Here is a 12,229-nt window from a genome sequence, read left to right on the forward strand (position 1 = left end):
GGGAAAGAGAGGAGTTAGTACATCAGAATCACCAGGAGGCCCTTTTATGTTTTCAAGAACATCTGTGTTCTCTTCGGTTGAAACCGTCACCCTCCCTTTTTTACCCAGTCTGGTTGACACTTCGGATGTGATATGAAATAGTTGAAATCCATTGCTTTAATATTCCAGAATCTGTCTTTAGATTAAACCGGAGTTACAGAAGATTTTATATCTGAACTTTATATTTTATCTTCCCTTATAATTCTTTTTCCTAAATTTCTCTGTAGTTTGATACCATTATTGTACATTGAGGAAAATTATACTCATCAGCTTTATGAAACTACTTGATGCCCTTTCTGTAAGGTTGTTGTCATTGTGCAAAGAGTGATGTAAAAAACAACCATACGACATTTAGGTTATCTTTATAGTTGAGGAAAATATTTACACATTGTGTACTTTCTGAGAAGACTCATGAGAAACAGTGCTTTCTGGTCTTGGTACTAGAAATAATTTGTACTTTTATTGAGCAGCTAGGTTTTTTTTGTTTGTTTTTGGAGAGGTTTTTGCTATAGGGTATGTAGACTCACCAGAAAGGCAGAGAGAGACAGAAAGACAGAAAGCAAGAAATCACCCCCTAGGGAGGACAGCCTCGCTACAATCCCTTCTCCTCCATTCTCCTCTCAGGATCTTGGGCCTACACGCACATGCGCCTGGCATGAGTTTAAGCCACCGGGTCTGGGACTCAAACTGCAGTCGACTACATGGGAGTCCAGTGACATAACCATAATGCCAACTGCTGGTCCCGAGGGTTTTTATCTTATCAAGGCTGAACATTATGTAATCAACTCCTTTTCCTGTTTTAAATGATCCTGCAGAGCATACAGGGAATAATTTTATGGCTTACTCCTTATAAGAATTCAGGACTTATCTGACAAGTATTTTATATTTTCATATTAAGTTATAAATTATTTTCCACTCAGTTTAACCTTGCTCGGATTTTATCACTTATTTTCTCATTTAGTTGAATCGTAGCTAATATTCTGTGCTTTTAAAAATTGTATTATATAGGACCAGCAAATACTGTAATGGTTACATTGCTGGACTCCCACATAGTAGACTGTGGTTCGAGTCCCAGACCTGGTGTCCTAAACTCACACAATGCACATGTGCGTACATGCCCAAGATACCGAAAGGAGAATGGAGGAGAAAGGATTGTGGCATGGCCCTTACCCCGGCGGGTGATTTCTTGCTTTCTCTCTTTCTCTGTCTTTCTGGCAAATGCACGCACCTCATAGCAAAAAAAACCCCAGAAAACAAAAACAAAAACAAAAAACACCTTTCCAAAAAAATTGTATTTTCCTTAGGCTAAGACAGAGCATAAATAAATAAAATTATATGGAACATTTACCTATTTTGTTTCTTTTTCTAACACTGACAATAGTTTTTTTATTTTGGTTTTGGGTTACATACTCTTTGGATAATCTTATTGAATTTGTAAATCTTAGCTACTGAGAATGAAAAACAAAAACGTGTATAGATCCTCATGACATTTTCTGTTCAATTTTAGTTAGCTTATGACACTTTAGGAAACCCTATACCAAAATTATTGTTTATCTGGAATGTATTATTTAGCAAAGGTCTTTCTACAAGGTGTTCATATCAAGTCACTTGAACTGTTGTCTTTATAGCTTTAAGTTGTGTTCTTTAACAGTCCATTTTCAGTAATGTTGTTATAGGTTGATTCTATGATTCAATTAATGAAAATGCTAAAAAAATAAGAGTTATGGGGCCAGCAGGTGGCGTGGTGACGAAGGTAGCTAGATTCCCCCATGGCCAACCTCTGTTTGAGTCCTGAACCTGGTGGCTTAAAATTCACTCCAAGGACTTCTAAAGCCTGATACTACCTGCTTGTAGCAGTGTATGGTGAGCACTTGAGGGAGTGTGTGTGTGTGTGTGTGTGTGTGTGTGTGTCCGTGGATGTGGATTATTTTTTAACATGAATATATATCTGTCCTTTGTACTCCATGTTGCTAAACGATATTTCATATGCTTGGTTGTATTAATAACGGACCTTGTTAAGTCTTTTGACCATTTGTGAGTAATAATAACTATGTACTGCTGGCCAAAAACAAAAAGTCACTCCAAGGAATGTGAGCATGCATACCCAAAATCCTGAGAGAAGGGGAACCAGCAGTTAGCGTAATGGCTATGTCGCTGGACTCCCATGTAGTCGACCATGGTTTGCATCCCGGACCCAGTAGCTTAAAACTCCTGCCAGGTGCGTGTACGTGCATGGCCAAGATCCTGAGAGGAGAATGGAGGAAAAGGGATTCTGGCGTGACCATCCCCCCTGAGGGGTGATTTCTCGCTTTCTGTCTCTATGTCTCTGTCTGTCTGGCGAGCGCACGTGCCCTATGTGGGTCGGGCGCCCGTGCCTAAAGCCAAAAACTCCCCAAAAAAAAAAAAAAATCCTGAGAGAAGAATGGAGGAGAAGGGATTGTGGCATGGATGTCTCCCCTGGGGGATTATTTCTCACTTTCCCTCTCATTGTCTCTTTCTGGTGAGTGCATGCACTCTATGTAAAAACCCTAAATATTAAATAATAAATAAATAAATAAATAAATAAAAATAAGAGTTAGAAGATAATATCAATGCTATTGAAAAAATTTCTTGTGAAAGAGTAAGAAATGTTTCTAGAGTAGTGTTTCTGTAATACCAGTTGAAATCTTTATTGAGTGTTAGTGTTACACAAACTATTACAAATCTGAATAGTAAGTTAAAGGATATCTTAAATTATTAGAGTACCTGAATATTTCCTAAATTGTGTCAGTGACACAAAGGAAGTAACAATAATGAAGAGAAAATGTTTGATTCAAATTTTTCCTAACATGAATGACACCTGTTCTTCAGTATTTTCATTGCAAATTTATTTTAAAGGTCATTCTTATCATCTTTGAACAGAATTATGTTTTTTACTTTTAAGTTTTGCTGGAGAAAGAGAGAAAGTGAGAAAGGGTTAGGAAGTACCCTCCAATGGAGCATGGTCAGATCACAACCCTTTCTTCTCTCTTTCTCTATCCTGTTGGAATTTTTTGTTAAAGATTATTTTATTCATTATTATTATTTTTAAATTATGGGCACATGTGCTCACCATCAAGCAAGGGAAAGTGAGAAAGCAAACCACCAGGTCTGGGACTTGAACTGTGGTCAGCCTTATGGGAGTCTCACACCTTCACCACTGCACCACCTGCTGGCCCCTTGGTTGGGATTTTGGGGCACACGTACTTGTGGTATGTTTTTCAAGTCACTAGGTCCGGCATTCAAACTAAGTTTGGCCATATGGGGTCTGACTCCCTTATCTTTTTGGTCACAAAGCTGGCCCCAGAATTATGTTTTAATAGAAGTTTTGTATTGAAAGAAACAAAAATGTGAAAGAGTAATATTTAACTAGTGGTCAAAATAAGATACTTTTGGGAACCAGCAGTTAGCGTAATGGCTATGTTGCTGGACTCCCACGTAGTCGACCGCGGTTCGCGTCCCGGACCCGGTGGCTTAAAACTCATGCCGGGCGCGTGTGCGTGCGTGCCCAAGATCCCGAGAGGAGAATGGAGGAGAAGGGATTGCGTCGTGACCATCCCCCCCTGAGGGGGTGATTTCTCGCTTTCTGTCTCTAATGTTTCTCTCTGTCTGTCTGGCGAGAGAACAAGCCCTATAGTGAAAATCTCTCCAAAAAAAAAAAAATAATAAGATACTTTTATAGTTGTGCAACTTTATAATTAACCAAATACTTCATTTGAATGAAGTGAAAGTATGTAATATTTTGTGGTAGCTACAGTTTGTTAACATTTCATTGCTTGTAAGAAGTCATAGTTGGAAAAAACTCAGTAATAAAAGGAGAGACAATCAATTTTTTCTAAGAATTGGGAGGAAAACTGCTAAAGTGTAGAACATGTATGTTTTACATTTCACCCTGGCCAAAGGCATTAAAACTTAAAATGTAGAACATGTACACTTTACATTTCACCCTGACCGGAGGCACTAAAAATATTCAGAGTAATGGGGCTGGCAGGTGGCGTGGTGGTTAAGGGCACTGGCCTCTCACATGACCAACTGCAGTTTGAGTTCCAGTCTTGGTGGCTTGCTTTCACCTTTTCCCCCTCTCTCTCACTCTCACCCTCACTTTGTCCCTCTCTGGTGAAATAGAAAGAAAGAAAGAGAGAGAGAGGGGAGGGAAGGGAAGAAAGTTAAATAAAATAATTCTTTAAAACAATGTTCAGAGTGAAATATATCTTTGATTCTTCTCTGCCCGGTTGATATACAGTATACTCAATATATAGTATATGACATGAAATTGTAATGTTAGTGTGTTTATTTAGTATCTTACTTCAGTCCCATATATTTTTCACTTTTACGGTCTACATTTAATATGACCAGGGCTCTCATCTGTTAACATTTTTAAAATATTATATTAAAATAAATTTTTAAAAACAATTTTGCACGTGAGTGGTAGTATATGTCCAGCTGTCTGAGAGGAAAGCAATTTCTCCGTAACTTTTTCATCCACGCTTGCTACTTTTCCTTTTCATCCTAAAAAAATTAGTGGATGTGCTTTGGTAGTCTGCCTTGCTTAATACCTCTCAGAAAAATATCACATCGCTTTCATAGAAGCAGGGTAAGGAAAATAACCTCAATTCCAGACAGACTCTCTTTCCTCCTTTATCTTTCTTGATACTTCAGGGTTTGATAGTGAGTAGGGAGTTGATATTGGTGGGAGTGACAGGAATGACAGCACTTTTTACCACTTGCTGGTGGAAGTACAAAGCTGTCATGCTTGAAAGCCATGGATACAGCTTATGGAGGTCTGTAAAAAATATGTGAATAGAATGGTAGAAAAACATAAAATCATTTACATATGCTATTGGGTTAACTTAAAATACATAACTTTTCCGACAACCCAATATTTTATCATGAACAAGGGAGAACTAATTTGTTTTCCCAATTTTTTTTCTCTGGAAAACAATGGATATTTCTTAAAATGTGATAGTTTTGTGCTCCTGAAAAGCCCAAATTTTTTGTTAAGGAATAGCCCAAGTTTACATTTGTTGCTATATGTCAATATCTGATCCAAACACCTATAAATTGTTGTAATGTTCTCATTATTCTACTTCTCTAGATCCAATATATTTCTAATATGTTCAGTATGCCAACTGAGGTATCTTTTCATTGTTTTGAAAGCTTTTTAGACAATATTTTCTAATGAATTTTCTTACATGAACTGTAATCTATAATTCTGTGTTCTATTTGTATTTCTCTAGTAGCTGAACATCTCTGATTTCTTGAGGACTTTCCTTCAGCCTTATTATCTGCTTATTTTTCTCTTTTACAACATGCCCTGAACTCCTCTTTTCCCCTAACCTTTGTCGCTAGTCGACTCATGTTTAATTTTGTTGGAGCTCACTGTTGGCCTAGAGAGAGTCTATATTCACGAGTAAATGCGAGTGCCCGTCTCTGGGATGTAAAGGGAAATCTCCAAAAGTTTTCATTAATTTTCTTTTTTCTCATCTCATTTGGTGGGAAAGAAAAAAAGATATTGTTTTATGGTTTTCCCCTTGCTGCTTGTCTCCATTTAGAAAAAAAAAATAACTGGTATTCAGTTGCCAGGTTACCCTTTTTCTATTTTGAAATATAATTTGATGATCTTGAAATATACTTTGAAACTCCTTAATTATAATAGAAAAAGGTTTTATTGTTTGATCTTTTATTAGTAATATCCTTTAGAAATGGTGACGTTTTAAAATTTTTAATGAAAAATATTTTTATGCAGAAATTATGAAAGAATGAGGGATATTTGACTATTATGAGTTGGATGGATAGTCATAGTAAGTTTTGGGGGCAAAAGGCAGAGCACAAATTTTTTTTAACCAAATATATATTGGTATTTATATGTTCATAATTTTTTAATTAAAAAAATGCTAAAAACAAAAATGTGTGTCTAATGGAAAAACTGAATAAACCAGTTGCACAATGTATGTAACCGAACATCAATTTGAAATTTTAATTTCAAATAGTTTCTAATAATTAGAGCATTCTTGAATGTTATTTATTCTACTTTATTTAATTTTCTGCTTTGCCAAAGTTTTTTTTTTTCTCTTTGTTAACTATGTACTTTATGCAAAACATAATTAAATAGTTCTTCAATTATTGAGGGTAATCTAGTTTCTTATAGTCCTCCTCATGGTCATCATTTCTAATTCTTCTGTCTCTTTTATCAGTTGTTTTTCTAGCCAGTTGGGAAACCCTGTTGATTTTACCTTCACATTGCCTGTCACATCTATATACTCGTTTGCAGAGCCACTGCCATTGCTTTTTGCCAGACCTTTACTGTCTATCATATTCCGTGTCTTAAAGTCTGTCTGCATATTGCTATATTATTAATTTTTTAAGCTTATGTATGACTTGTTTTTCACCTGCTAGATATCTCTGATCGTACTGAAGGCCATCTTACTACCCCAATTTAACTCTGTACATAACTTCTCACTTCCGTATTGCTTCCCTTCAAAAGAATAATATACTCTTGCCAGAATATGCTGCAGTTGCTTTCTTTAATCATGATTTTGTTTACATTGTTCTTACATCCAACAGAATCTTTTTCTTAAATCCACTAAGAACTTTATTCCTCTTTTGTCACATTTACCACTTTCTACTTTTTAGATATTGCTATACTTCTTAATGCCTTGATTCTAGATTTTAAGCTTGTGAAGGCAATGACTCTATTTCATATAATTCAAAGTATCTGCTCTCTTCTGTATTGTAAGAATTAAAATATTGATTAAATTACAAAACTTACTTAATTATATAATCATGAAATGTAATAAAGCTCAAAGTTTGAATGATTTTGGAAAGCAACCCTAAAGTAGTTCTATGTGAAATAAAGACCTTGTAAGGACCTATTTAAGTCTTATAATTTTAGATTTTTATCTTTAAGTCTTAATTTCTTTTAAATGAAGAGTCTGATTTTTAATGCCTAGAAAATTGAGATTTTTCCATAGAATTATTTAGGAAATGAAAAAATAACCATGTACTTAAAAATTGACTTATGAGAAAAAGTATAGAATTATGAATGGAATTTAAAGCATATTATTAAATCATTCAGTCTCATAGTACATTTGAACATCTATTTGTAGTAGATAGAATAAAAGTCACCTTAAATTAGCAAACCAGAATGCAAATAAAAATTTCCATACCTTGTTGAGCTAATCTTTGGCTATTTTTTTAAAATAACATTTTTTCTTTCTATCTTTTTGAAGACCTAACCTAACTAACTAATAGATATTGATATCTATGTCTGAGATTTATAGCTTATGGATAGAAAAATATGATTATAAGAAGGAACCTATATTAAATTTATAGTTGTTTCCTTTGCTTTTGCATTTTTAGTTTTCATTCTAACAGGAGAAATTAACATTAATGCTTTTTGGGGAGGTAAAATTATTTGAAATAAAGTGAAAATTTTACACATTGGGGCAAAGGCCATTATGACAGAAATTAAAAATATTATATCTTTCATAAAACAAACATTTAATTAAAAAAAAGTTGTCTAAGTTGTTCTGCCATTTAAACTGATGTCAGTAGTTGCAAACATATTTGTGACTTGTTTTTGGAAGCTGAATTTTTAACACATAAGTTTTATTTTGGTTCACATATTATGTACTATTTAACACATTAGAAAGCTATCAGAAGTAGTTTGATAGGTATAAATTTTCTTTTTTGTAAATCAGTGGGTATACCTGGAAGATCATTATAAGTAGGAAAAAGAGCTTGTTAATTGCTCCAGTGCCAAGTATAGAAATAATAGCAGTTTAAAGGGCACCATTATAATATTTACCATTTATTTCTTATTTTGTTTGCATTTCTTTAGCAGGCAACACACAGGTGTGAAAGCAGTTTAGGCAAATACACTAGATATTTGTTTTATACTGAGTTCTATAGCATGCTTATAAACCTGAAGATTAAAAGTAGTTAAAACACATTTTTCTTAATATGAATACTCCAATAATAGCCTAACACTTGTTATCAATTTAAATATTCAAATTTAAATTTATACTTGCAACTATAAAATTCATTTTTTAAAAAGTGAAGATATTAGGAGATACTTTATGCCAAATGTATTTTTCAGATAAAAGCTTTCTTAATACCTTTGTCTATGAAGTGTTAATTTCTCTTTAGGGTTTCAATAAATAGTTCTTCCTTGATTATGCCACATTGTGTTAAATTGAGGCATTTCTTCAATTTTGCAGAATAATAGAAAATCACATAGAAGGAAACAGGGTCTTTGCCAAGATTTGACATCATGTTAACGTTATTATCAGAAGCAAATCACTATTTAATTTACCATGTAATCTCACTGAATTCAAGCTATTGCATGGTGCTCATTTACCCCAAGGATTATGGTATTAAGTTAACTAGATTGGATGAATCTTTTTGTTGTTGTGGTTAGTTTGTCCTGAAGTGTACTTTCTTTCTTTCTCTCTCTCTTTTAAAAAATATTTATTTATTTTTATTTCATTTTCTTTTATACATTCAATCACATTATTATTTGGCTTACAAAATGGATATTTCAACAGGTGAACATTTCTCTCTAGTACGGTTGATAAAACTACAAAATATCTTTAACAGATAATACCACATTTCTTTGTGCCTTTAATGCTTTGCCTCCCTATTTTTCTTCTAAATGTCTTTCCTCAGACCCTCCTCTTTCCACACACTATATCTGGTATTTACATCTATGTACTGTGTTTCTATATCCTTTAGTCAATTAGTTTCAGTCATAGAGTGTGGACACTTGGTATATATTAAGTGGGGACATACAATGCCTCTCCTTCGTAGCCTGGCTTTTCTTTACTCAGCAGTAAATCTTCCATATTTGGATGAATCTTATTAATTTGTACAAAAGTGATATATTATTCAATGTTTGACATTTTTTTCTTTAAAAATGAGTTGCTACTTGACTTTGAATATAGTGTTTAAAAATAGAATAAACCAGTTACAATGTAGCAGATATTTCCCTGCTATAAGTAACTTATTGCTAACTTTCTGATACATTGATATTAATATTCATTGATAAGATTATGCATTATGACAATTGGAAACTTTGTTCAAAATAAATACCTAATCCTTATAGTAAGTAGTTAGGATTATTAATTTCATAGTTTTCCAGTATGAATTAAGGATTGGAGAGAAGAGTGCCCAAAGTTACATTAAGTGGTGGTAGAGTAGAAAAAGTGACAAATTTTATTGTTGCTTTAATGATTTTCAAAGTAGAAATGGAATTACTATATTTTCAAATCCTTGGGAGCTATAATTGGGTTGAACAGTGTATTCATTGTATTTCTTACTCTAAAGTCACTACTTACCTAAAATTAGAAATTCTTGGCTTTGTTAGGCTTTTCTATAATAATATGATCTTCTTTTTTGTTGTTTTCCTTCCTGGTATTCAGACTTGGGTAGTTAACTTCAATTATACAAAAAAGGTTAAGTTGAATAAAGTTAGGAAATAGGTTTATTTTAATGCACTATTTTTTTATCAGAATAATATATTCATTTATTAAATCAGAGCATTTGGCTTAGACTCAAGCAAAGAGAGGACAGAAGGAAGAGGATGGTGCTTTAGTTTTCTACCTTCCCTTTATTGTCAGTTCATTTAGCATAGTACACTGATGTTTGAAAATCAATATTTTTTTCATAGTAAAGTTGAATTTTAATGTTTCCCTAACTTAGTGTACATATACAGGTTTTTATTTGGGGAGGTTATGAATTTTAAATCCTGATAAATCCTATTATTTTCTACATTAAAAAAATAAAGTTTCATACATAGCTCATTATTTTTGATCCATCAATTATTATAACAAGTATACTATATCATGAAATATAAGATACAAAAAATCCTAGATTGTTTTGATTGTTTGAGCCCATAATTTGGGTCATGTTTAAATGCTATTCCAGTTGTTATTATGTAAATATATTTGCAGTTGTGGCATAGGAACAATACACTTTATTAAAAAAAATAAAAGCAAGGATACCTCTGTCATTTACATTTTAAAGTTATACACTGTTTTAAGGCTATGTATTTATTCTTTAAAAAATATGAATATTACATGAGTATCTTCTGATGGACGTAATATTGACAAAATATACACAATATTATCTTAACAAACTGCCATGCAACAAATACATTAAGTAATGAAGAAATTGAATATATATGACCTAATCTAATTGACATTCACATTGAAAATTTACAACATAAATAATACTTAAAATGTGTTTTCTTATATTTGGCAGTAATTTCATTTTGTACAAATTAAATTTAAAATCTCCTGGATGTGGATTTGGTGAAACCTAGACTTTTCCTAGTCTGTGACAACCTGAGGTACTAAACATTTTTCTCTTATTTCACTATCTTCAAATGTAAGTTTTTTGTTTCGTTTAGGATCTATCCAAGAGTTATGTATTACAGCATTATTAGGCATGGGATCAGCTTCCACTATGGAAACAACTCGCTTTTTCATTTTACTTTTCAAGACCTTTTGGAATTTTTGTCTAGTGAATGCATATAATAGAGGGTGAAATATAGTTGTTCCATAAGCCATGACTAGGAAACACAATCTTAATTTTACTAAAAGGTCACTTGGGCCTAAACATAAAATGGTGGTATTTAAAACAGAAATTGGTGTCCAGCAGAGAAGAAATGTAGAAATAATCAATAAAGACATTCTGAAGACTCTCTTTTGCCTTTCTCGTCGTTCCCGGTGTCTTTTCACAGCTCGCCGGAGGGCAATTATTACAGAAACTGAAGTTCTTACACCAAAGACTACATTTCTCCCACCACTGCTTTGTGACATGTCTGTAGCCTCATGTTGTGTGGTTAGAGAAATTGTCTTTTTCTTTCTTGCTTTCTTCTTCTGCCCTGTGGAAAATCTTGTGCCTATTCGAATATTAAGAGCCTGAAGTATTTTGCTGTATGTGATTAACATTACTATAACGGTGAAAAAGAATATTGGAATCTGAACTAGCAGGTGGTAATACATTCCCAGTTCGGTATAGTATTCATTTGTACTAACACACAAAAGCGTCTTGTTTTCCCACGTATTTCCACTTTGAAGACTGAAAAAGTTTACCTCAATAAAGGGAATCAGGAAAGAGAAAAAAGAAAATATCCAAATGGATGTCATTAACATTACAGCTCTGCCCATTGTCAAAATTCGGTTTGCTGGTTTTACAGAGATGTCGTATCTGTCCAAAGTGATAGCGAACACGTTGATTGCTGTTGAGACACTTGCAAAAGATACACAAGCCTCATGGAAACAGCAGATGAGAGCAGTGTTACTCTCCAGTGAAAGCAGAAGGATAACTATAGTTAGAGGAATACATCCCACACAAATTATTACATCAAGTACATGAAGATTCATTGTAATAATGTTACTGACGGAGTTGATTAAGTTGGATTTCATGCAGTAAAGTACCAGTACGGTGAGGTTGCTGCCAAGTCCCAACACAATTTCTAACATAAGAAATCCGGTGAGAGACACTTGAAAGCTTAATGGATATGATAGTGATTGGTACATATTGGTGTTGATGTCATCAATGTCATCTCGCACTGTAATGTTAGATTCAGACTGCATGTTGATTTCCAGAATGGGAGAAAAACACATTCTTTTGGAGCAGTTGTTTTTTTTTTCCCTAGAAAGTGAAATAGAATAAACTATTTGATATTTGGCAATTTACATAACATATAAAACATGTGTTTTTTGTAAAATAAAATTTTTTATGTTCTTGGTTTAATTTTTAAGTATGTAAACTCTAAATGGAAAAATGTAAAGAAGTATGGTTTCATTGTTTTGATGTAAAAAGAAACTGTGTTCTCCTTTTGAAGAAGCAGCTAGGGGGGTTGTTCTCTATAGTGCAAAATTATTTAATATACTAAAAGGGTTTTCTTCATTTGGGCATTTAAAGCTTATTATTTGAGATAAAGTATATTTTTATACAATGAAACTACCCAGTATACAAAAGTAATTTTAGCTTAGTGTTTAAAATTTTGTTTTAAATGTTGTAGGTTGGTAGGAAGTAAATTCTATCTTAATATTCTCTAACATAATTAATGTAGTATAATTATTCTCATGAGATTTCAAATGAACAAGATAAGTATTCATTTAAAATAATAAATGGTACAAAGCACTAGTTTGTTTTAAACTAT

At 33.1% G+C, this 12,229-nt stretch overlaps 2 protein-coding genes across 2 annotated transcripts in view; one reads left to right on the forward strand and one right to left on the reverse strand.

The window, feature by feature from the left end:
• The window catches only part of COG5 (component of oligomeric golgi complex 5), a 262,688-nt gene that overhangs the window by 44,495 nt on the left and 205,964 nt on the right, over positions 1-12,229 (forward strand).
• On the reverse strand, positions 10,284-11,800 carry GPR22 (G protein-coupled receptor 22). Its single transcript, XM_006161157.3, has one exon. The coding sequence runs from the start codon at positions 11,685-11,687 to the stop codon at positions 10,386-10,388; it is 1,302 nt and encodes a 433-aa protein (XP_006161219.1). The 5' UTR covers positions 11,688-11,800; the 3' UTR covers positions 10,284-10,385.

The sequence above is a fragment of the Tupaia chinensis genome, unplaced genomic scaffold (genome assembly GCF_000334495.1).
Source record: "Tupaia chinensis unplaced genomic scaffold, TupChi_1.0 Scaffold138322_1, whole genome shotgun sequence".
Taxonomy (NCBI): Eukaryota; Metazoa; Chordata; class Mammalia; order Scandentia; family Tupaiidae; genus Tupaia; species Tupaia belangeri.